Raw genomic sequence first — 25,997 nt, forward strand, 5'->3', positions numbered from 1 at the left:
CTGGGAGAATAGCAGGATTTCCATTGTTTAAATTTCAAATATGCACACATATCAACCTAATAGCCACTATGAACCACTCTCACACATGCTATTCAGCGTTCGTTCGATTTTAATTCTTTTTTTTTTAAAAATCCCCTATATGTGTTGTATGAGCAAATATTAGGTCTTTTGATCTCATGTATTCTTACTCCTATATTATAAATATGCTTGGCCTACTAGTTTCCCAGCTATTGACAAATCCCAAAATCTCTAAGTATATTTAACAGTGTTTTTTTAGCCAGGCCTTCTTCAAATCTCAAAGTTTCTAATATCTAAGATCCTTATCCTTGTTTACAAAGAGCTTACTCTTCAAAGGTCCCTAAGACTAGATTCAAAGCAGGAAATTTCCTGAAGCAACAAAAATTAAGCTGAAACTGTCTATTTGGTTAAAGGGTGCCTTGCGTGAAGCTTAACTAAAACTAGTTAGAAGAAAATAAAGGATCACTTCCCCTCCCTGACACCCTCCGACACGAATCCAATGAAAAAATGCAAGGGATGTTCAAAAAATGTACATGGGCCCTGATGAAGGACCAGAGACTGCTTCCATTTTTAGGCTGGTGCACAAAATTACATGACCTCTGTAATTTCTCCATTTTACCAGGAGCCGGGACTGAACTAAGTTCATTCTGTCTTCTCCCTTTCTCTTCTCTAAGTGTTCTCTTAAGGTCATGTTTCTCTTCACCTCAACTTCAAAGAAAGTTACCAAGTATGCCAACACTACGTGAAATAGGGTATGTATGTTAAACACATGTATTTCTATCAGCAAAACAAGACTACTTCAGAGTCATCTTCTAAACCTTTGTATGGTAGTAGTAAGCCTTAAACTGCTCAGAGAAGCAGGAAGGATACCTACCACTCCGAGTCTCATCGTATGGATAATTGGCGACAAGGTCTCCTCCATGGAGATTGGCGGAAAGCACAAAAGGAATGTCCATAATCCAGTGAATGACAGCCTTGGTCTCAGGGGCAAGCTGTATTCAAGATTAGAGATTAAAATGAGTATTAATCTGATGATCATTGGTTGATCATTTGACAGAAAAGGTGAAAGAAAGAGAAAAAGAAAAGAAAAAAAAACCCTCAAAATCATTCATATTGAGCCACTTTGTGGCTGTTTTCATAGAAAAACAAAAGTTCCTATAAGAGCAGCATTCCCTAGGCCTTTCTCAGACTTGTAAAAAAATAGTTCAATCACATTTAAATTTTCTTCAAAGTTCTACTTTTGTGGGATGCCAGTTTTCTCTCTTTGTAGCTTGGAAAACAGCAGGTAAATCACTCAGGGACATTATGTGATCTGTAATGGCTCCCAGGTCTTCATGATTAACAGTTAAAAATAAGACAAGGAGAAAAAAAAATGGTTGGATCACAGAACAAGATTCAACCTCTGTGATGGTTCAGACATGTGGGAGATTTTATTTCCAATTTCAACTTTTGCTTACTATTTTTCCAATTTCCTTCAACTACTTCAAATATTGTTCTCCTATTGTATTTGGTTTCTTGCAGAGCTGACTATAAAATATCAGTTTACTTCAGAATGCTCATCTTAAATTTTGAAACAAAGGCAACGGTTTCAGGAATTCATGTTGTCTTTTGAATGATTCATAGTCCCTCATAACTTGGAAGCAAAACAAAAGAGGGAAAAAAAATTTATACCAAAGAATTAATTTGCAGCCAAAAACTTGATACTTTTATGTGATGAGTTTTTAATAGCAGCAAGAAAGACTATTAAACTCTAAGTACTTCTTTGATAAAAAGAAAAGCTTTTAACGGAGATGTGATCCATACTGTTCTTTTGGACAGAAAAAATCTAACAGCAATAGCATTTGATGGCTATGAAAAGATCTTGCATTTGTCTGTCTGTGTTCTGTTTAAGAATGGCTTTCACGTGCATTATTTTATGGAGCTTCACAGCATACCCACTTCATAGAGAGGAATTTGATGGTTGGATGTGTTAAACAACATGTCCAAGTTCACATGGCTAAGGAGTCAAAATCCAGGCTATGAACTGATAAGCCCCACAATATTTTTAGCATATCAGCGTTACTGTATTAAAACTGTCCTATTTTTCACATAATTATAGGAAAGTGTGATTTAGAATAGGTGTTGTCAACAGATACCAAAATAGAGTTACATAGGAGAATCAGTTCTAATGTTCTACAATAAAGTAGGGTGACTATAGTTCCAATTTATTATATATTTCATAATTAACTAGAAGAGTTCGAAGGACAAAGAAATGACAAATGTATAAAGAAATGGAAATGCTAATTACCTAATTTGACCATTATACTTCATATGCATGTATTGAATGGCCACACTGTACCATATCTATATCTCCCATATTTACATTATATATATATATATGTATATATATATATATATATATACATATATATACATATATATATATACATATATATATATATATACACACACACACACACACACACACATACACACACTCACACACAATTATGTGTCAATCGAAAAATAGAATGGGATGTTGGTTTTATCAGTTATTTGGTTGGTGTATTTTATCCTTGCTACAAATTAATTCTCATTGTAGAAAATGTAGAGAAGACAAATAAGCCCCAAGAAGAAAATTAAAGTTACTTCATCGGTTTACCATCTAAAAATAGCCACTGCTAATACTTTCATATATGTGCTTTTGGTCCTTTTTCAATCCACTTACATAATATTTAAAATGTGATCATTTACATGCCCTTTTATTTACTGTGTTTTTTTCCTGCTCAACAAAAAATAACATACCATTTCATATGACTGAATACCTTTCTATAATGTATTAACGGCTGAGTAGTAATTATCTGATGTGTGCATCTAGCATTCATAAATAAAATCAATAACATTAATAAAATAATGTTAAATACTTTTAAAATATAAATATTAAACACTTTCTATGTGACATGTTGAATTCTCATACCCTCCCAATGAGATAGGGAGTACACTTTCCCCCTTTTATAAATGAGTAAATTGAAATACTGAGAAGTTAGGGAACAACATGACGTTACTCAACTGGTAGTGGTGGAGCCTGGCCTCAAGCCCAGTTTTAGCTGCACAACTACCACTCTAGCACTAGTAATCCCTAATTGTTGAGTATTGGGTTATTTACTATGAAAATTTTTTAAATATTATCAATACCCTCATAGTAACCCTTTGTACAGATCTACACTTTTCAGGGGGAAATCTCTTGAAATAAAATGACTTGACCAAAAGCTAAACACAATTTTTGCTTAAAAAAAAAAAAGTTTAAATAAAATTTTATTTTTAACTCACACTGTTTAAATTTTAAAATATTCCAAATTACCTCCCCATAAGTTATAGCAATGTAGTCATCAACATCATATTAAACCTTGTATTTCTAGTCACTCTTGGCAAGAGCACATTTCTGTTTTTTTTTAAAGTTTGGCACTCTAATCAATAATTATTATTAATTGTTATTAATCAATAACAAAAATTTTAATTAGCCAGAGAAAGTTTTTATGTATTAGTTGCTAATTTATATTTAGTCTTTCATGACACATTTATATATGTTTTAACTGATTTTTCTAATGAAATGTTTATCTTATTAATTTGTAATAGTTATTTAGTAAAAACCTCTACTATATATTACACATATTTTTCAAATTCGCCATGTGCCTTACAAATTTTGTAATTAAAATGCAGACCATAAAGATATTTATGTTATGAATGATAATATCAAATCTATTGACCTTTTCTTTATGGTCTCTTCCTTTGCTTTTGCATTTCATTCATAGTTACAAAACAGTAACTTTAGTGACCATCATATGCCTATTTCTACAAAGGGAATTTTAAAAGTTCTGTCCCCTTCAAAAATTACATATCTGGAGAGAGAAGAGGGGAGGGGAGGGGAGGGGAGGGGGGATAGTAGAGGATAGGAAAGGCAGCAGAATACAACAGACACTAGTATGGCAATATGTAAATCAATGGATGTGTAACTGATGTGATTCTGCAATCTGTATGTGGGGTAAAAATGGGAGCTCATAACCCACTTGAATCAAATTGTGAAATATGATATATCAAGAACTATGTAATGTTTTGAACAGCCAACAATAAAAAATTAAAAAAAAAATTACATATCTGTTTTTTGTTTTTGTTTTTGTTTTTTCCTCACATCGTCATATGTATTCTGTATAACAATGAGGGTCTCCTTCCATCTTCCATGCAATTCCCTTCTCCCTCCCTTTCCTTCCCACCTCTCTTCCCTATTTAGTGGTAATCTTTTTCTCATGCTCTTCCTCCCTACCCCATTTTGAGTCACCCCCCTTTTATCAGAGAAGACATTCAGCCTTTGTTTTGTAGGGATTGGCTAACTTCACTTAGCATAATCTGCTCTAATGCCATCCATTTCCCTGCAAATGCCATGATCTTGTTATTTTTTAGTGCTGAGTAATATTCCATTGTGTATAAATGCCACATTTTTTTTTATCCATTCATCCATTAGATTGGGTAGAGAAGTGATGGGAGAGAAAGGGAGGGGAAGGGGGGATAGGAAGGACAGGAGAATAAAATAGACATTATTATTGCTGTATGTATATATTTGACTGCATGACCAATGTGATTCTGCAACCTGTACACTCAGAAAAATGAGAAATTATACCCTATCTGATTCAAATGTATGATATGTCAAGATCATTGTACTGTCATGTGTAACTAATTAAAACAAATTTTAAAAAAAGGAAAAAAAATTACATATCTGCCAAAGTTCTCTTTTACTGGTCTCCTACACTTTATATTTAAATAATTTAAATTGAATGCATCTAGAATTTATTTTTATCTCTGCTATTTGTGAGATGGATCTGTCTCAATTCAATTAAATAATCCTTTCCACATTGATCTGAAATCTGCCCTCATTATATACTAAACTTTTATACATAATTACATCTATTTCTAAAGTTCAAGTAGTTTAAACTAGATCCACTATAACTTTTGATTAAAATAATCTAAAAATAACTTTAAAAGAAATTAAATTTAAAATTCTATAATGCACATTTTTATAATGAATTTATATTTTTAAGCTCAATACCGACCTGATATTAGTATTATATGGTATGAATCTAACATAAATTCTTCCATAATATTTTGTTCAAAAGATTTTCTTTTGCTGCTAAATTTGTTTTCAGTCCTCTTCCATATACAGCTTTCATTCTCTATTTATTCAAATCCAGTGATTGGTCTGACCAATGAATAGAAAAGGCAGAAATCACTGAGGTTTGGAGAATTATTGAGGACTTCAGGAAAGGGGTAGAACTTAGCATGTCTCAGGAAGGAAAAAAATAAGATAGGATTTGGATAGGAGGAGAAGGAAAAAAAAGAGAAGTTAAAGTCAAGAAGGAGGGAGGGTAACCTGGCCATCTTTGGGAAGTAAGCATAATATTCCCTGGGGTGAGGTGTCAGTGTTAACAGGCACTCAGGTGCAAAGTCACTCTGCAACTGACTATTTTGCTATTCATTATTAACCTGCAAGTGTTCAAAACAGTTTGCACAACATACTGCCATGTGTTTATAGATCAATATGAACATAAAAATAATTTTGAAGGACACATACCAAAATATGAATTTTGCAATAATTGTTTTTATTTTTTTTAATATTTTTTAGTTGTAGTTGGACACAATACCTTTATTTTATTTATTTTTATGTGGTGCTGAGGATCAAACCCAGGGTCTCACACATGCTAGGCGAGCGCTCTACGACTGAGCCACATCCCCAGCCCCACCATAACTTTTTTTTTTTTAACAACTGCTTTTTGAAATAAGTTCAAAGATACAGTCCTGAATACACAAAGTTGTATAAAGCTCCTTGGCTTAGTTCATTGTTAGTTCTTGTATCTTACATACACCACTGCTAATATTCATGTTACAAGTATATTCAAAAGTAAGCAAGTCAATTCCACAATTTGATAAATTAAAGATGAGTTTCTCTTTGACTCTGAATAGCCTTTTAGGCTGACTATATACTTAACTGTAATTATAGGTTTAAGTGATCTACAGAGTGGACCACAGTGGAGCATCCCTAAAAGCAAGGCCCTGATAGTCTCTAAAACTATTTGTGACCTATTTTTAAAACTTCCATTTAAAGACTGTAAGTATAGCTCAAATGTTATGCCCTATAATTAGATGGCTTTGACTCTTAAAATATGTTGAAGCTATATTTATTCTATTTTCTTCACAACTCCAGCCATTAAAGGTTCAGTGTAATCTTAATAACTTATGAAATGCATTTTAATCCATGCTGTTCTCAAGCAATCAAGGCCAAGGTTCACGTGCTAAGCCCAGATCACAGTGAGATGACCAGGCTCACAAGCTCAGGGGCAGATGAGAAATGGCAGCAGGAAGAACTGGGAGTATAGGAAACAGCTTTTATACTCAAAGGTTCAGAAGAGCAGGAGCACATGAGTCTCAAGCATGTGTCTCAAGAGAACATCACAGCATCTGACGGATATGCCACAAGGTGCAGGTTCCTTCTCACCTCCTCCCCTACAGCACACACAGCCCAGAGCTCCTGGATCAGCCATCACAGGACTCTGCATTCCTAAGCCACGATTCCCGACATACTCAACAGAATAACCCTTGAATTTTACAAACCTTTACAAGGAATCTAGATATCAGGCTGAGAAGAAGAATTAAGAAAAGGGGAATATATAGCAGCATTAATGAATTGTCTATGTCTCTTACCAGAAGGCTCTAAACACTGTCTCATTTATGATGACAAAAACAGAAAAAAGAGATGAACCGGACACAGGCAATGTGACCTCACAATTGTCAAGCAGATTTACGGGAGACTTGGAACAAAGTCAACAAATACTGTTAATGTTCCAAAGAAGGGTCTAAAAAAATAATTTTCATATTTCTCTTTGGTTTACCTTTATCTAGAAAAAAGTAGTGGCATCAAGATCTTTGAAGTAAAAGTTATGATTTAAAAAGAGTACCATGAACATCTTTTAATCATATTGCTTAAGCTAAAAATATGAAAACACCTCATATGGAGAAGGTGCAAAGATGACACAGTTTTAACAGGAAGGAGAAGGTCATGCTGTCTGGAAATAATGGCACCTACACAAAGTTGCCAATCAACCATCTTGTCGACATGAGCTCATTCGCAGTTCTTCCGTAGCAGGTGATAGGAATTATTTTCCTCATTTCTTTAACAAAGATAACATTGACAGGGTAATGCAAGCAACGGGGAGTTTGTGTGCTCATATCGGGACTCGGCTTCCAGAACAGTTTTTCATTCTTGTTCCAATTGCTCATAGTTTATCACTCAGAACTTCCCTCTTTTTCATCCAACCATGGCCTTTGGGCTCTCCCTTCTCCCTGAAGATGGTTGTCAAGAGTGCATGTGAGATGCAGAAGCAGGAAAGTTTTCCTTTTCAAATATTTTGATTTGTTTGCAGGGTTGGATTGTACTTTTTTTTTCTTTCTTTTTTTTTTTTTTTTTTTTTTTTTGGTACCAGGGATTGAACCCACGAGAGCTTAACAGCTCAGATAAGAATTGGAATTCCTGCAAGCAAGGGACTGAAAGTGAGAGTCAAAGGGAAAAGCATATGTATAAACAACTACGTATGATATAAACTTGTATGTGACAATAAGCACCCTACTGGGATATATATACACATACACCATAAGGAAGGATTAATAGGATCTGTTTTGAAGAGCAGAGGAAGATCTCAGAGATGAGGAGGCATAGAAGGACAAGGAAGAGTATTCTTGACAGTTGGAATAGCCACTTATACGAAGACATAAAATTATCAGAAAATCATACATGTGAGTACAAATAGAAGATAGGACTATTGGAGCCAAATTCAGGAATAAGTCAAACAGGAGTTTCCAGGGGCCAAGAGACACTTGAATGATCCTGGAACTGGAATGAAATGAAGAAATCATACTTTCTGGTCTCTTAGTTAGGAAAGGCACTAAAAATAATTGACCCAACGGGGCTGCATGTCCTGGAACAATAGAGAAGGGACTGAGAGCTGCTACCAGCCATCTTTCACCTGTCCTCCATGACGGGCTCAGTTTCTCCACAAATAATTGAAAGCAATATTGCCTTGAAGGTGCAATAGGGGTTTAGTAAATGCGAACTTGTGTCCACCTCGCCCCCAGGTAACTAGCAGGGAATACTGAGAGAGAATGCTGAGGCAGTAATAATAGTCCTGGGTCCTGAACTCAAGTACTTTGGCTTTAACTTTTTAACTTTTGGCATTGACTTTTTCAATCCTTATAAACATCCTATGAGGCAGACAGTACTATCATCTCCATTTTCCAGATAAGAAGCTGAAGCACAGAAGAATTAAAGAACTTTACAAGTTTACACAGCAAGTATGGAGCCAGGATTTGGTCCAAGGTGGCTGTGTCTAGAATCTTCATGCCTAACCTTCACACTATGCTGCCACGTTACGTTTTCACTTTATCCTCTGGGCAGTGGTGAACTGGTACGATTTTTGAAGCAAAAGAGAAATAATGTGTGTTTGAACAGATCACTCTGGAGGAAATGAGATGATTGTTATAGTTTGAATGTGAGATGTCCCCACTAAAAGCTCATGTGTGAGACAATGCAAGAAGGTTTAGAGGAGAAATGATTGAAGGTACAAGAGCCTTAACCCCATCGATGAATGGATCCTGTGATGGCATTAACTAGTGGAAACTGAAGGTGGGTAGGGTACAGCTGGAGGAGGTGGTTACTGGGAGCATGCCATTGGGGTATATATTTTGTATCTGGTAGATGGAGTCTCTCTCTGCTGCCTGATCATCATGTGAGCCAATTCCCTCCACCATGATGTTAGACCTCACCTTGAGCCCTGAGGAATGGATTTGGCCGTCTGTGAACTGAGACCTCTTGAGCCCCCAAATAACTTTTCCTCCTCTACAATTGTTCTGATGGGGTCTGTTAGTCACAGCAGTGAGAAAGCTGACTAAAACAAAGACTGAATGGAGTTGGGAGAGGAGGGACTCAAAACAAAAATAAAAGGACACGGGGCCTGAACTACAGCCATGGAATAAGTTTTGCAGAGGAAGGGAAGATGGGAGGGAGAGGAGTCAGAGAGGTCAAATAACTGGGAAGTAGGAACCAACTGACAAAGTTGGAAATTCCATGGTTTTGGTGATCAGGATAAGTGAAACAATAGTGGTTCTAAGAGAATACTGATTTCTGGACAGTCTGAACCTCAGTCCCAGGTACCACCAGATAAAGGGACCCAGTGAGCAAGTAAAACAGAAAATCTATGCTCCTGGAAGATCTAGAATTAGAGAAATAAGTCTTGGAGACCTGGTATAACAGCTAACATTGCAGGTTCAGGAAAGGATGGAAACCTAGTGCAGCAGAGAGAGAGGTATCAGATGGGATCCTGAGGAAGGCCAGTATGAAGCCAAGGTAGAAGAAGCAGGGAAAGAAACCAAGCAGTGATTTGAAAGCAGGAGAGAAAAGAGTTTTGTAAAGCAAGAAAGGAAAGAAGAAAGTTCTGTAAGAGAAGAAAGTCCAACAACGTGGAATACTGCTGAGTTGCTAATTAGATGCACTGACAAAGGACCTCTGAGAGGGCCCTGGTGACTTCCCAAGATCTACAACTGGCTTCCTTCCTCCTGTTCCTAGCCCAAACTTCTACTCTACAACCCTCAGTCAATCCTAGGGAGCAAACCTAATATCTAGGCTCCCCTTCCTCCAGCCTTGGCTTTTGTAGTGATAGGTAACTGCCACATACCAGCATTTATTACTCCTGCGTCCTTCACTATGATAAAGATACTCAAACTTACTTTCTAGGTAGAGGACAGAAGTGGGTCATTGGGGACATGCCTTTGGGTATATATTTTGTATCTGGAGAAAGGATTGTCTCTCTGCTGTCTGATCATCATGTGCACCAAAATTCCCTCCACCATGCTCTTCCACCATGATGCTAGACCTCACCTCGAGCCCTGAAGAATGGATTTGGCCGTCTGTGAACTGAGACCTCTGACACTGTGAGCCCCCAAATAAACTCTTCCTCCTCTACAGTTGTTCTGGTTGGTTCTTTTAGTCACAGCAGTGAGAAGGCTGACCAAAACAGTGACTGAAAGGAGTTGGGAGAGGACGGACAAGAGGTCTGAACTAAAGCCAGGAAATGACCCCAAGAAAACTATACAAGTTCTCTACCTTTGTATTTTGATCCACAATTTTCTTCAGATTTTTCAACAGGTGGTTATTTGGACCACCTTCTTTCTCATTAACATAAACTATCCTATCCAGGTCTGGAAAGTTCCGGTTCAGATCTATTCCCTGGGCATTGCTTCGTCCCACAAACCAGTCCTTGAGTTCACCAGGCTAAAAAAAAAAAAAAAAAAAAAATCAGAGAAAAATCAGTCATTTACTATTATTGTCACTATTTAAGGTCTCAATTAGTGTTTCTGAAAATAATTTACTAAGATTATTTATTTCAACAATATCCTTCCACAATGTCATTCTTACTGTTTTACTGATATAAACATGAAGGTATCAGATTTAAAGGATATGTTATGGGCATCTTAAAAATATTTTCAATGAATAATATTTTAAATATCAATAATAATATTTAAGAGATATTTATAAGATTACAAAAAAGTCAATACATATTCACTAGTAATAGAAGACCTTCTCAAAGCATGCCACTCTAATTCAATTTTAATAAAATTTTCACTGCCTCTATAAATGACAAGTGGCATATGTTTAAATAATCAAAACAATAAATAAGATTAGAAGCTTAAAATGAATTAACACAAGTTTTTATATATTAATAATATGTATCCCTCTTGTACTTTTCATCAAAAAATATATGAGTTTTATTTCAAACTCTGTAAGAAAGTATTTTGAATGTTTTCACCATATGAAATGATAAATGTTTGAGGAGACAGATATATTTACTCTGATTAAACATTACACAAAATATATGTATATCAAAGCCTCACATCATAACCCATAAATATGTATAATTTGATACTTTAAGTATCAATTAAAAATGAATTCTAATTTTAAATAATAATCTTTTAAAAAGTTCTAGAGCTTTGAACAAAAATTCTAGGGTTTTGTCTATGTGGGTTTTTTTTGTGTGTGTGGAGGGTGGGGAGGGGACCAGATATTGAACTCAGGGGCACTCAACCACTGAGCCACATCCGCAGCTGTACTTTGTATATTATTTAGAGACAGTGTCTCACTAAGTTGCTTAGTGCCTCACCATTGCTGAGGTTGGCTTTGAACTTGTCATGCTCCTGCCTCAGCCTCCCCAGCTGCTAGGATTACAGGCGCTGGGTGAGGGCTTTGTGGCTGAGGAATTTCTGTTCAACTTAACCCTTTTGCTAATGGTACAACCCGAACAACTGACGAACTTCTAAGACATTCAATTTTACTTTACAATGTGAATTTTGTTGTTTTACTATTAAATTATGTCAAATCTTTGATATAAACAAAGCAATCATCTTTTTAAGCCATGTAAGCTAAGATACCTCAGATGGAGAAATAAAAATCTATATGACAGAAAATAAATAGCAAAACAATCTTTTGCTCACTTACAATTCTGAAACTGACCTCAAATTATTAAATAATTTGATTTTATGTTACTAGAATTTTTCTCTCATAACTTTAGAAATCATATCAATGTTACACTTTATAAAAATTCACTGGGTTTCTGACAATATCAAACTACAGGATTACTGGCTTCACTGTAAAAAACATTATTTAATGTGTCCCAATAAAATAAGAAAATAATTTCAAGCTGTAGACAGCAGCAGATATAATGTTCCCATCCCTTCCTAACCAAAAATGGATGTACAAACCATATTATCTTCTCTTCAAAAGTGGTTAATTTCCAGCCTAAGAGTTAAAATGTAATTTAATAAACTTATTAAAAATTAAAATATAAAATATGAATCAAAATTTATGCCATAAAATTATAATTTAAACTTTATAAATTACTTTATGTTTACAGTTGATTGTTTTTTCCTTTTGATTTTTTAAAATTTTATTCAACATTCAAAAAACTAATGATTAAACATCAGTTGAACATTGATCTGGCCGAAAGTTTTTCTTCTTGATTTCAGTAGAGGGCGCTATGACATCGGCTGATCAGATACAGCCATAGTATTTATTACACTACAGTAGATATTTTCTGAAATTTTTAAGAAGGAAATTTACCAGATCACAAATATGTATACATAAATTATTTATTTAGCAATACAAACAAAACATTATTAAAATATTAACCTATTAACTAAATTTCTTATTTGCAATCTCTGCTGAAAACACTCTCTTCCATGTATCACACTCTCCACTGAACTTTCTATAAGCTTTGTGCAAGGGTGTGATGCATGTATAAACACATATGTGCAAACATACAAAGACACATGAAGAAAGCACGCCCAGCCCAACCTGCCTGTCACTCACCTGAGATGCTGCCTTCTCGAAGCCATCCGGGTTCAGGGAAGGCATGATGTGAATTCGGGTGTTATGGATCAGGTTGACAATTGTCTCATTCCCCTTCTGGTACTCGTTACACAGGTACTGGGCTAAGAAAATGAGCAGTTCCCGTCCAACTGCCTCATTACCATGCATATTCCCAATGTATTTAAATTCCGGTTCACCTAAAAGAACAAAAACAGATAGTGTGAAGACATTTTCTGCAACACCAAAGCAAGGGCACACGGTGCCCGATATATAATTTATCTACTAATTTATTATGAATAGGCAACAATTTCTTTTCCCTCTGGAATTGTTGCCTAAGAAAATCTACCTTACACATTAGAACACGCCAAACATCCCTTCCATCTTTCCATCCTGTTCCTCTCTTCCTGCTGCCCACTTATTATGAACTGAATCGCATCCACACAAAATACACGTTTTGGGGGTCTAACACTCAACATGACTGTGTTTGGAAATAGGGCTGTGGGGGAGATACTCAAGGTCAAATAAGGTCATAGGAGTGGGTCTCCAGTTTAATAGGTCATGTGAGGACACATCAAGAAGGTAGTCTGCAAGCCAGAAGAGAGGCCTCACCAGAAACCTACTTTGCTGGCACCTTGACCTTGGACTTACAGCCTCCAGAACAGTGCAAAAAGAGACTTTTGCTGTTTAAGCCACTCAAGGTGTGGTATTTTTTTATGATAGTCCAACCAGGCTAATACATACCCCAACCCAATAACTAGGAATAATAATATACTTTATGTGCCCTTTACTGGTTAAACATTGTGCTTTGCATTTTTTCTTATTTAATCCTCACCAAACATCTAAAAGGCAAGCGCTATTACAAGCCATCTCCATTTTATAGATGGACAAACTGAAATTCTGACTGCTTAAGAGACCTGACCAATTCTGAAGTTACAATTCAAAGGCTGATCTTCTGCCTTAGTTAAATGTCTGTGTTGTTTGTTTCCAACCAGAGAATTAAAAGGATCCAGAATGCAAGGTTCCAACCTTGTAGCCAATTCTTACTGACTAGCCTTGAACAAGTACTTCAGCTCTCTCTGGCTTTGTTTCCCCATGTGAAAAATAGACAGGATAGGTTCTACCTCATACGGAAGGTTATGCTGATAGAGTTAAGTAGAGCTGAGCACAGTGATGCACACCTGTAATCCCAGCAGTTTAGGAGGCTAAAGCAGAAGGATCACAAGTACAAAGCCAACCTCAGCAACTTTGCAAGGCTCTAAGCATTCATCAAGACCCAGTCTCTAAATAAAATATTTAAAAAGGAGTGGGGATGTGGCTCAGTGGTTAAGTGCCCCTGGGTTCAATCCCTGCTACAAAATAATAATAATAATAATAATAACTAAGTAGAATCGTGAATGTAAAGGTTTAGAACCTGGAAGTAGCAACTCTTCTATGTGCTTGCTCTACTTATTTTTTAACATTAGTATAATTACATCACATTATCATTGTGAGGTGTTTGTACCTAATCTAATCTTTACAATAGCCCACTAAGTTGTGGAAGGAAGATATTTTTATTGTCATGATGGTACAAATGCAGCCCAAAGAGGATAAGCAGGGCTGAAGGGCTCAGATGGAAATATAAATCAGGCTGCCCACGGCTGCTGCCTCAGTTGCTTTTGGAGAGGCACTGTGGGACTGCAGAGAACACGATTCCCATTCATCCTGCTGTTCTGCTCTTTCGGCTTCATCTATCCCATGGGCCCACCTTCTGCCAGGAAAAGCATTCTCCCACTTATAAAATCACTAGAAAAGAAGTTGGACTTATTTTTCTCCTGGAAATGTGTTATCTAACCATTCTTTGCGTGAGATTCCTGCATGTCTGGTTTAATTGACCTCTCAACTGGGCTTTTGCTAATCTTAATCTTAGTGGAAGCAGCATCAGCGCTATTAATACCCCCCCTGTGTTTATACTTTGAAGGAGAGTCTCTAATAATAAAATTACCCTCCTCAGGTCTTGCCCAAAAAGCATGAGAAGAAGTGTTTTCTTTGTTTCTGGTTTGAAAAGTGACAATACCTTTCCCCTTTCTGTTAAATGCATGCCTTTTAAACCTTCCCTTACTGGTTGCATTCATTTGACTTGACAGAGACACAGGGAAAATTGCAACAGCCCATTATTTAAGAGAGAGAGAGAGAGGAAAAAAAAAAAAAACCAAGCAAGCAGAGGGATATTAAAAACCCACTTTGTAAAGTCGTCTGAGAGACTCACAGCAAGAGGTTCTCTGCTCCCTATCCCAACACAACTTTGAAGCACCAGGTCACTCAAAAGAGTGAGCATGGCCCACAATACATAAGTGTAGATGAGCACAATGGATTCTTTTTAATTACTTATCTCATTTTAAATTTTTAAAAATCATTTAAAGGAGAAATAGCAGCCTCACAGTTACATAGCCAAATTTGGCCCCGAGATGTTTTGATTGACAGAGTGCATTTTGCTTTTGAATGTGAATATTTGGGGGGGGGGTGAGAATGTGCCCTCCCCAGTTCTGCCCCAGGCCACACTGCTCCCTATTGCTTCTTTACTCATTTATGTATGCAGTTCCAGAATTTCCAGAAAAATTCCAAAATGATTTCTCTTCTTCTTCAACTCTGCAAGAACTTCCTCTCAGAACTAATCTCCCTCAATTTGTCTGTTCTATCTGTGAGGAGATAGTAATAATAATAATGACAATAACCATGTTTTAGGTTGACAAAAACAGCAAAGGTCATTATACTGAAGGTACTGATGTCGCAAAATAAGATTCAAGGCACATAGCACTTAGCAAAAGAAAAAGCAAGTGTATCCTTGCCTTCTTTTATCCACAGGAATAACTTAGATGGCTATATAATGTTACCAAAAGAATTCACAAAAGCTGTGAATTCTGGTGGTAACATTATATAGCCATCACAAGCCTGCTGACACGTCCATGACATGGAAAAGAGCCATAGCATTTATTCAAAGCATATACACAAATCCCAATGTGAGACACGAAAGGAGGTCAAAGAGCAAATAAGGCAGCATTCCTAAACTCAAGGAATGTCGAATCCGGGAGGAGGACACAGACAGGCACATGAACAATGTCAAGAGTGAGGCAACCATGAAGGAATGTTGGATATGTAACTATCCAGCTTCAAGGTTCTAAATTAGAATATTTCCTCCGCCTCTTTGGCTTCCTCTCAACCCTCTTCCCTCCCATAGCCAGAGTTATCTTTTTAAAACACCACTCTCACCAGGTTGTCTCTACCTAAAATCCCACCTATAACTTCCCGTTTTTGCTCATGATCCAGACCAAAATTCTCTGCAAAATCCTTAACTTCCACGTGGCCTGCCCTTGACCACCAACTCCCTACAGATGCCACCCTTCCCTCCTGTGTCTCAGCCATGCTTCCTACAGTGACAGGGCTCTTTCCTCTAACGTTATCTCCTTCTTGTGCACATGTTGTGTTCACACCCTTCTAGTTTTGGATAAATATGGCTCCTTCTTTATTCCCAGCCCTGCTCCCTTGTTAATTTTAATATCTCATTTTGAAAGTATGCATTAATCAGTGGGATTATTTGATTAACCCTCCCACCCCCAGAATGTAAAATCCGTTGGTCCTGAGGTGGTTTCAATTTTAGCTCACTAATGTAGCATCCATGCCCAGCACAGAGTCTGGAGCATAAAGACACAATAAATATTTACTCCATACATTCATGAGGGAGGGATGAATGAACAGCCTTGCTTTTAAATCCCCTCCTCACACTCCCTTGAGATGCAGGTGCAGCTGCAGCCGCCTGAGGAGATTTCTGGAACCAGGAAGGGAACAAATGAATAACTGAAGGAGACTTGAGGAGCGTCAAGGAGTCCGCAACCCGTGCAGAATACCTAGAAGCCTCCATGGCTTGCTGTTCTACCGGACAGCCCCTGGCAGGAATGGAAACTCTTCTTTGAGAATCAAGGCCGTCGTGCTGTGAACAGCTGATTTCCCATGAAGAAGATTAATCTCCATGGTCACCACAAAACCTCTCCAGGCAAGTGCCTCTCTAAGGCTATTTTTGTTGTGCAGTCTAAACAACTGATTCTGAAGAGACTTCAACTTCTGAATCTCGAATGCAGAAATAGAGGTACTTTGGATTTTGAATGACCTTCTCTGTGTCCGTTTCCCTTTGATTTTTTTTTAATGACAGCTTTTCATTATCACTTAATTTTCTTCCGCTAGGAAGGTGACGTGCACAACGGGCTGGCTCATGGATGACATATGCCTTCCTTTGTGCAGTGTTTACATAGAAAAACAAATCCCAGGTGGAACAGGTTGGGACTGCCAGGTACGTCATTGTCATCACTGGTGGATAGGCTGGTGATGCTCGGGGAGCTGTGTGCTGCTCATCTCTCTCCTAGCAACAAGACGTGAAAGGAAGCAAGAAGCACTCTTCTCAGTACGCTTGGGGACGGTTGTTTATATCCATCTTACTTTCGTCACTTACTACCAAATTCATTTTCCTTTTTAGGCAGTAATCGCAAGTTCACAGTCTTGCAGTTGAAAAATGATCCTATGAGCACAAGTTACATTGCTCACATTAGGAAGTACCATTCTCCTGTTACATCAATTTTCCCACAATTTTGCGTAGCTATCAGTATTCTAGGTATTTCACAGGCACATAATTATCAATCAATAGAATATTAAAAGAGAATCATCTCACAAAACTAATCTAACCTGGCTGGGCCAAGTTTCTACCTTTTTTCCATTGGTAACACAGAATACATAACGTACCTGACGAGATTTGCATTCTCAGCAGAACAAGGCAAGAATAATTTCTACCTTTTATAAATGAGATCCACAGTTTTAATGAAGTCAGAAATAACTATAAATCATAAACCAGAGCAGGCAAAGGATTTTAAATCTGTACTTATATTTCTTAATTTGCCCAAATTATGTAATAATATGATTTGAAATAACTTTAAAAACGTAAAAAGAAAGAAATTCCTATTTCCTCAAAAGTAAAATGTTAACATTTTGTACCCCAGAAATTCATACCTATTAGGCTTGGCTTGTGGGTGACATTTGAAGCAGAAGGCAAGGTAGCAATGTTCCCAAAGGAAATTTAAAGGTAAAAGGAATTTATACCTCAAAGTGATCTGAGAGACCCTAGAGCAGCAGTTCAGAGGACCACTCTGTTGAGGATGAAAGAAATTACCAAATAAAAAGGCAAGTAGACAAAGACATTGTCTCCCTTTCCTACAAAAAAAAAATAAATAAATAAAATAAAAATCACTTCTTTATTAGGCCCAGTGGTCTATCTCCCTATCTAATAGTTTCTCCTCCTGGAAACAGTAGGCAGACTGACCTCTGGATACAGTAATTGGTCAGATAGCTTGGAAGACCCCTTTCTAATCTTAGAGTCACTGATTCAATGACCTTGATACAGAAAGAAAACAACAGAGGGAAAATAACTAATGGAAAATGATATGAAAACTAATATGAAAGTGGATTGGAAATTGCAAAATTCTATGCAAGTGTAGCATCATCATTTAGAAAAAATAAGAAACTTATAGGCATTTTTAAGAAAACAACCACAGTAACAGAATTCTCCTTTCAACCTGAAAACAGATGAAATACAGAGATGAATCTATTCTTGCTCCAACATCAAATTTTTGCTAACATATAAGTCCACTAATTCCTTCAGAAGGTACAGTCATCCCTCTGTATCCAAGGAAGATTGGTTCCAGGACCCCATCCCATAAAATATTCCCAAATTTGAGGATGCTCATGTTCTTATATACATGGTATATAGTTTTTATATATAAAACCTAGCCACTTCCTCTCCCATACTTTAAATCATCTCTAGGTCACTTATAATACCTAGTGCAATGCAAATACTTTTTAAACTGAACTGTTTAAGGAATAATGTCAAGAAAAAATTCTGTACGTGTTCCATAGAGATGATTATATTTTTCAAATATTTTTGATCTGCAGTTGACTAAGTCTGCAAATGCCAAACCCATGCATATGGAAGACTGACCATATATATTTAATTCATTGATTATATAAGTCTTAGAACTGGCGAGAATTTCAAAATATATGTTCCCGGTATATGTCTTATACTAAACATAACAATAATATCCATGAACAAAATCCCATTTCTCAAAGCTATCAGGATAAAATGTACACATAAGCAACAATTTTGAGAAATAAACTGAACCAAAAGGATTTACAAACTGCTTTGCAAGCAAGTGGAACATCTTTGGAACAGATGGGCCTTTTAATCAATGAGCTTCCTCCCTCAGTGGTAATCTGGGGTAAAGACATTAGCTACTAATTGTTCCCACTTGTTTGACATTGTAACCCATTACATATAGCCTGCAAATCATTCTCACAGAACCCTGTAAACTTCCTAGAATTTGTCAGGAAGAAAGTCGTTAATCAACTCATGTTTTAGCACACTTTAGCAGCCTAAAATGCTGAGCATATTCTTAAATGCAAACCTCCAGGGTTCAAATAAATAATAGATGGGTGTGGTTATAAAAACAGACATCTCCTCTACTTAAGAAATGAAAAAAAAAAAGAATGAAGGGAAAGAAACCTGGAAAAGACAAAAGAACAGAAAATGGATGCAAAAGAAGTTGCAGAATTTCTTTTCATGTGATGTTCTCTCTTCTTGCTTCTTACTTCTTTGGAGTCCTTGTTTTTTTGTCTGTTTGTTATGCTTTTGAGGTTGGTGGTGGTACTGGAAATTGAACGCAGGGGAGTTTTATCACTGAGCTACATCCTCAGTGCTTTTTGTTTTTTACTTTGAGACAGGGTTTCAACAAGCTGCTTGGGTCCTCACCAAGTTGCTGAAACTGGCCTCAAATTTGCAGTTCTCCTGCCTCAGCCTCCCAAGTCACTGGGATTATAGGCATGAGCCAATGCAACTTCCTGCAGTCATATTTAAACTAAGTTAATATGACATCTTAAAAATGAAGCCTTGACTTCATCTGATTTTTTAATAGACGATCAGAATAGAATACATTACATAATTATCCTGCAGAGATATATTACAGAATCATTGTTTCAAATATTAATTATGTAACACACATAAGTACAGTTAAAGTTATCTTAAACATGCCATCTAGAATGTTTCTGATAAAATCCTAAGTGAAGAAAGAGGTCTAAACAAAAGAACAGATGATATTTTCAGCCTGACAATATAACAATGTCAGAGTTCCAATATTAACAGAAATGACTTCAATTTTTAAAAATGAAAGTATCTGATGCTTTCACAAAAGTATTCAAGAAACTTCACAAATACCCATACTCACTGGTTTGCAGGTAAGATGTTCATCAACCAACTTAAGACGCAGTACTGTTTATTTCCCTGGTGTAAACACTCTTACCCTGGCCAATTTGAAGGTATGAATGTGAAATCACTTGGTTCACAAATTTCCTAAAATTAAGATTTCATCTCACAGGCCAGTACAAGCCTACTACAACACACTGCTGCATACAGAGAACTATTTGGAATAAATAGATTCCAGTGTTTCCATAGGTTCTCAAAAAAGTGAACTGAGGTTTAAGAGATCTGAAGACATTTCGTGTGACACATATTATCAGACTAACCTCTACCCAACTGCTTTTTTTTCTTTCTTTACTAATTTTTAATTTTTTAAATTAGTTATACATGAAAGTAGAATGCATTTATGCACTTCTATATACATAGATGGGGGTATAATTTCTCATTTTTCTGATGTATATGTAGAATCACATTGGTCATACAGTCATATATATACATAAAGTAATAATGTCTTTTTCACTGTACTATCTTTCCTATCCTTCCCCATGTTCCTTCCCCTCCCCTCCCTTCATTCCCCTCTACCTAATCTAAGGTAACTCTGTTCTTCTCTGGTACGCCCCGCCCTTATTAAGAATTAGCATCCACATATTACAGAAAACATTTGGCCTCTGGTTTTTTGGGATTGACTTATTTCACTTAGCATGATATTCTCCAACTCAATCCATTTATCGGCAAGTGCCATAATCTCATTCTTCTTTAAAGCTGATTGATATTCCATTGTGTATATATACCACATTTTCTTTATCCATTCATCTATTGAAGGATACCTAGGTTGGTTCCATAGTTTAGCTATTATGAATTGAATGGCTATAAACATTGACATGACTGTGTCACTGTAGTATGCTGATTTTAAGTCCTTTGGGTGTAAATGAAGAAGTGGGGTAGTCTCACCCTGCACAAAAATCAACTCCAAGTGGATCAAAAACTGAGGCACTAGAACAGAGAGCCTGAGCCTAATAGAAGAAAAAGTAGGCCCAAATCTTCACCATGTCGGCCAAGGATCTGACTTCCTTAATAAGACTCATAAAGCTCAAGAAGTAAAATTAAAAATCAATAAATGGGACGGATTCAAATTAAAAAGCTTCTTCTCAGCAAAGGAAACAATCAATAATGTGAGGTGTGAACCTATGGATTGGGAGAAATCTTTACCACATGCAGCTCAGATAAAGCATTAATCTCTAGGATATATAAAGAACTAAAAAAAACTTAACACTAAAAAAAATAATAATAATAACCCAATCAATAAATGCGCAAAGGAATTGAACGGATACTTCACAGAAGAAGAAATACAATTGATCAACAAATATATGAAAAAAATGTTTAACATCTCTAGCAATCAGAGAAATGCAAATCAAAACTACAGTAAGATTTCATCTCACTCCAGACAGATGGCAATCATCAAGAATACAGGCAACAGTAACTGTTGGTGAAGATGTGGGGAAAAAGTTAAACTCATACATTGCTGGTGGGACTGCAAATTGGTGCAACCTACTGCTTTTAAGTTCCGTTTCATTCTGGAAGAATTAATAGAAGTTTGTTTGGTTTCAAGTTGTTGTTATTGTGAGCCAGGCGCGGTGGTGTATGCCTGTAATCCCAGCAGCTCAGGAGGCTGAGGCAGGAGGATCAGGAGTTCAAAGCCAGTCTCAGAAAAAAAAAAGGAAGGTGCTAAGCAATTCAGTGAGACCCTGTCTATAAATAAAATTTTTAAAAAACAGAGGGGCAGGGGATGTGGCTCAGTGGTCGAGTGCCTGTGAGTTCTATCTCCATAACCACCCACCCCCCAAAAATCAAGTTGTTGTTATTGTTTTGTTTTTTTGTATTGAATCATTATCAATTCAACTTAGGAGGAAGGAAAAGTAAAGAGGACTAGGGAATTATCTTGGACTGAGTTAATGAGTCTAGAAGATGATAATTCACCAGATTTTATCACCCTTTGCTCTAAAATTAGCCATAATAAGCCACTGAAGAAATTTTAACCTAATAAGGAGATTTTTCTAAAGTAACAGTAATAATATCATATATCCAAAACACCTTCTTGGTCTCCCCATTAACAAGACAATCTTCATAAAGGTAGAGGCAATAGTAATTTTTATGCCCATTCACAGAAATTCCTAACTTCAAATTCACAGAAATAAACTACTGAAGATTATTAATGCAAACACTTTATTATCGCTATGCAAGAAGAAGTTGAATGTCTTTAGATACAGAAAAACACTAGACTTGTCTAAGGATATCTCACATGAGCAGAAATAAGTTTTAATATGCAAATCAGATAAGACAGAACTTGTCCTATAGACAGAGCCTCATGATTTGAATTCTTCCTGTAGATATTAATCACCAAGAAACACCAAGAAGCATTTATTAAGTACTATAATAATTATAGGGGCTGGGGATGTGGCTCAAGCGGTAGCGCGCTCGCCTGGCATGTGTGTGGCCTGGGTTCGATCCTCAGCACCACATACAAACAAAGATGTTGTGTCCGCCGAAAACTAAAAAAATAAATAAATAAATATTAAAATTCTCTCTCTCTCTCTCTTAAAAAAATAATAATTATAGACTTCATCAGAATGCCTCTGTGAATGTATTACTGAAGAGGCTTTTGGGATCTTGTATCTTACAGCAGTATCAGTTTCTAATTATTTTTGATAATTCTCTTAAGAAGATTCTGCAGTCTTTCATGAGTATGCTTATCAAATCAAATAAGATGTAGAGAAAATTTTATCTAAGAAGTCAAACATGAAACAGTTTAATGACTGGCTCTAGACAGTGCAGAGAGAAAACACAAGTGCACTTGACTTATGGCAAGTATTATGACCCAGGTCTTCACTGATTTCTCTCATTAATATATTTTGTGTTGGTCTGTATGCCCACTTGTGGAGTTTCATTTCATAGCTTGAGAACTAGAAGTGGCAGTGTCAAGTTCCCAAAGGTTCAAAGTCCCTCAAGTTTTGTTTGTTTGTTTGTTTGTTTTTAATATTTTTAGTTGTAGATGAACCCAATACCTTTATTTTATTGATTTAGTTTTATGTGGTGCTGAGATCAAACCCAGTGCCTCACAAGCACTCCACCACTGAGCTACCACCCCAGCCCTCAAGTTTTTGACAGTTGTAATGTGGGGCCAGATTTGATTTCTTCTGCAAAATTCCAGAGACGAAACTAGAGACAGTAACTAGAAGGTTCAGAAACTGAGCATTTAGCACAGCTGAAGAACAAGCTTTCTTTCAGTTAGAGCTACTCAGAGGCAGAATGGCTGCGGTGAAGCCATTAACTCCCACACAGGCAGAAAGGTATCTAAGAAAAATGCTACAGAGGTTTCAATGATCTCTTAAATTCTATGATTCTATAAAAGCAGGCTTTATATCTTTAGTTTGACAAACTAGTGGTATTCAAGCTCCCATAAATGTCCTATACAAGTCATGCTTCTTAATAAATGTGGGTTGACAATTTTGATAGTTCTCTGGAACCAAGAGAAAGCCACAGATCATCACAGTGTAAGACATGATTGCAAAATGTAATGGAAAAACACTAGTCCATTGCCACTGATCATCCTGCTTTCTGCTGGTGAATGAACAGCTCATCCATTCAAAGGTAAATAGGCAGGAGATGAGTAAAGGTGATGTCATCAGAGCCTGTGTGGGTGGAAAACATCAAATGGTTCCAAGAGACATAGATAAATTGAAGAAGAAAAACTTCAATTTGCTAATAAGCAGATAAAGAGGAAGTACAATTAACTACCTAAAATATAATCAATGATTGTAAAAGCTTATTTGAACAATCTCTTCTCAAAAGATCCTTAGAACATTTTTTTTTTCAATTCTCTCAGGAAGAAGATAAAATAAAAGTCAAATTGATTTGTCAAAACATCTTCAGGATGTTATTTTTCCAACATGGTAATTAAAGTCTTGCAATGTTGAACATAGACCAGTTTTCATACATCAGCACTTGGCTGGCCATGAGTTCCCCATGGAAGTGCTGGGCCTACCCTGGGCCTCTCTCCAAGAGATCATTCCACATCAGGGCAGGCACGAAGCATCCTCTTTTGTTCAAAATTTGTAAAGAAAATTGTGCTGACTTACAGCACTCCAAGTGAAAAGAACTTATGGAGCTACTTACACATGCAGCTTTCGAAGCTCCATTTGCAACGATCAAGTTCAGAAGGTCCCAGAAGGAGCCCAAGGATCTGTATTCTATAAAAGGTCTACAGGTGATTGTGATGTCCTGCCGGGATTGAAAAGGAATGATTTGGGAGGGAGGCACCAGGAAAGTCTAATAACGGTTGGGTGTGTAGTGACGGCAGCAGACAAGTGGGAATTCCAACAGCTGAGGGTCACTGGGATATGGGATGAGTTGGGTGATGGTTCAAACAATTTGTGGGTCATGACCTTTTGTAAAAGTTTGACTTAAACAAAATTATGAATTCTCTCCCCCACAAACACATTTGTAAAAAAAAAAAATCACAAATTTTGATAAAGATTTTACTTATTTAGGGAACTTTATACTAGACATTTGCAAGACAGAATCAAGAAATAGACACATCACAGCCACCATAAATATCAACACACAACTAAGATATAGGTTTGTTTTCTAATCCCAGACAAATGGGAGTCTCCTTTATCCCCTTATTTCCTGCAAGTAGAACAAAGCATCAGGGAAGCACAGACTTCTGTGAGACAGACTTAGCTTCGAATTTCTGCTCTAACATTATATATCTAATCTTGAATAAGAACCCCTTTCTATTATCCTAGTTTTCTTTTCAACAAATTAATTTATTAAAACCTCTTCTGTTGAATTGTTAAGGGGATTAAATAAGATATAGATGAGACATTCTGCACCATGACCTACAACCAGTGAGTAACCAATAAATGGAAATGATAGTGCCCATGACTCACACTGTGGATAATGATATGGGCAATCTTCCCTACCAGAGACACAAAGAAATAAACTTCCACCGGGAATATGAGGAGTCCCTGGGATCTTTCAAAAAGCTAGCCACCCTAAGTGAGTTTGGAAAATTAATCCTTCCAGGAATATAGACAATAATCTTAGCCTGGTCTTGATCCACCCCATATGGCAGGCCTTCTCCCACTTGGATGTGCACATGAATGCCCTGAAGATCCTATTAAAATGTGGATTCCAATTCAGCAGATGGGGAATGGGGCCTGCAATTCTAATAAGAGCCCAAGGGAACCAGGCTGCTAATCTGTGGACCATAGTATGCTGCAGGCCTGTGGATTGCTCTTGAGTATAGAAAGGCTATTTGAAAATTCCAAAAATCAAGAGTTGGGGCAAGAGATACTGACTTTTAAACAGTGGGAAACACACAAACTTTAAAAACTCAAGTGCATTTACTTATTTTTGGCTACTCTAACCATTACCCAAAGGTACAATTTTAGAGGTCACTACATGGCCTCAAATCTAAGACTCACTGTAAGTGCTAACCTCCATAATCAAAAAGTAAGTATCTGCTAATGTATATTAAATCCAACATTAGATGCAGCATAGTGCATACTGACATAACCCCATAATGCATCAAAACTATCCACACTACAGGCAAGTGTATTGCTCTTCTCCATTTTAAATTCAATATTTAAATTTTAAATATACATTAAATAATTATGCATGGTTTTACATTTTTAATGTCTTTGTGAATAAATCATGAGTGATCATGGATCCTTATAGGAGACAGACTAACATATTTTGTTTATGGTTCTCTCAATAAAGTACTTGAAAGGCTTTTACCAATTGCAACTATTCTAATTTTACCTCCCATTCAATCTCATCCATCTTCTGCTTTTCTTTTATTTATTTCTTTGGGGACAACAGTAAGATCTTTAGAGAATTTATTTTCCCAGCAAAAGAAGAGTGAATATTAAAACTAAGGACAAAATCTCTTACAATGTCAAGTAGATAATTAAGCAGATTCATAGTTCCCCGAATAAAGACTTGAGATTTGTGATGCTATAATGTTTTTATTAGTTTGTATTAGCATTTTACCTGTCCCTTCCCTTGGAGATCCTTTAATGTTAAAGATAAATCCTATAAAGCATTCAAAACTAAAAATAATATTGAAATGCTTTGCTAAAAATTAAACCCCCTGGCTTCAATGAAGAAAAACAGTTACTAAATATTAACTAATAATCTTTGATTTCATGTTTCCCCCCAAGTAAACATTACATACTATCTTAAAACATCAACATAGAATTTTATACTGAC

The 25,997-nt window shown here is 36.5% G+C and overlaps 1 protein-coding gene across 1 annotated transcript in view; it reads right to left on the reverse strand.

Moving 5' to 3' along the window:
• The window catches only part of Cpe (carboxypeptidase E), a 113,953-nt gene that overhangs the window by 13,371 nt on the left and 74,585 nt on the right, over positions 1–25,997 (reverse strand). The window contains exons 2-4 of the mRNA XM_071610542.1: positions 12,458–12,654; positions 10,199–10,366; positions 889–1,010 (exon numbers count right to left, since the gene is read on the reverse strand). Coding sequence (XP_071466643.1) covers positions 889–1,010; positions 10,199–10,366; positions 12,458–12,654 — 487 coding nt within the window. The remainder of the gene's footprint in view (positions 1–888; positions 1,011–10,198; positions 10,367–12,457; positions 12,655–25,997) is intronic.

This window comes from Marmota flaviventris, chromosome 3 (genome assembly GCF_047511675.1).
Source record: "Marmota flaviventris isolate mMarFla1 chromosome 3, mMarFla1.hap1, whole genome shotgun sequence".
Lineage (NCBI taxonomy): Eukaryota > Metazoa > Chordata > Mammalia > Rodentia > Sciuridae > Marmota > Marmota flaviventris.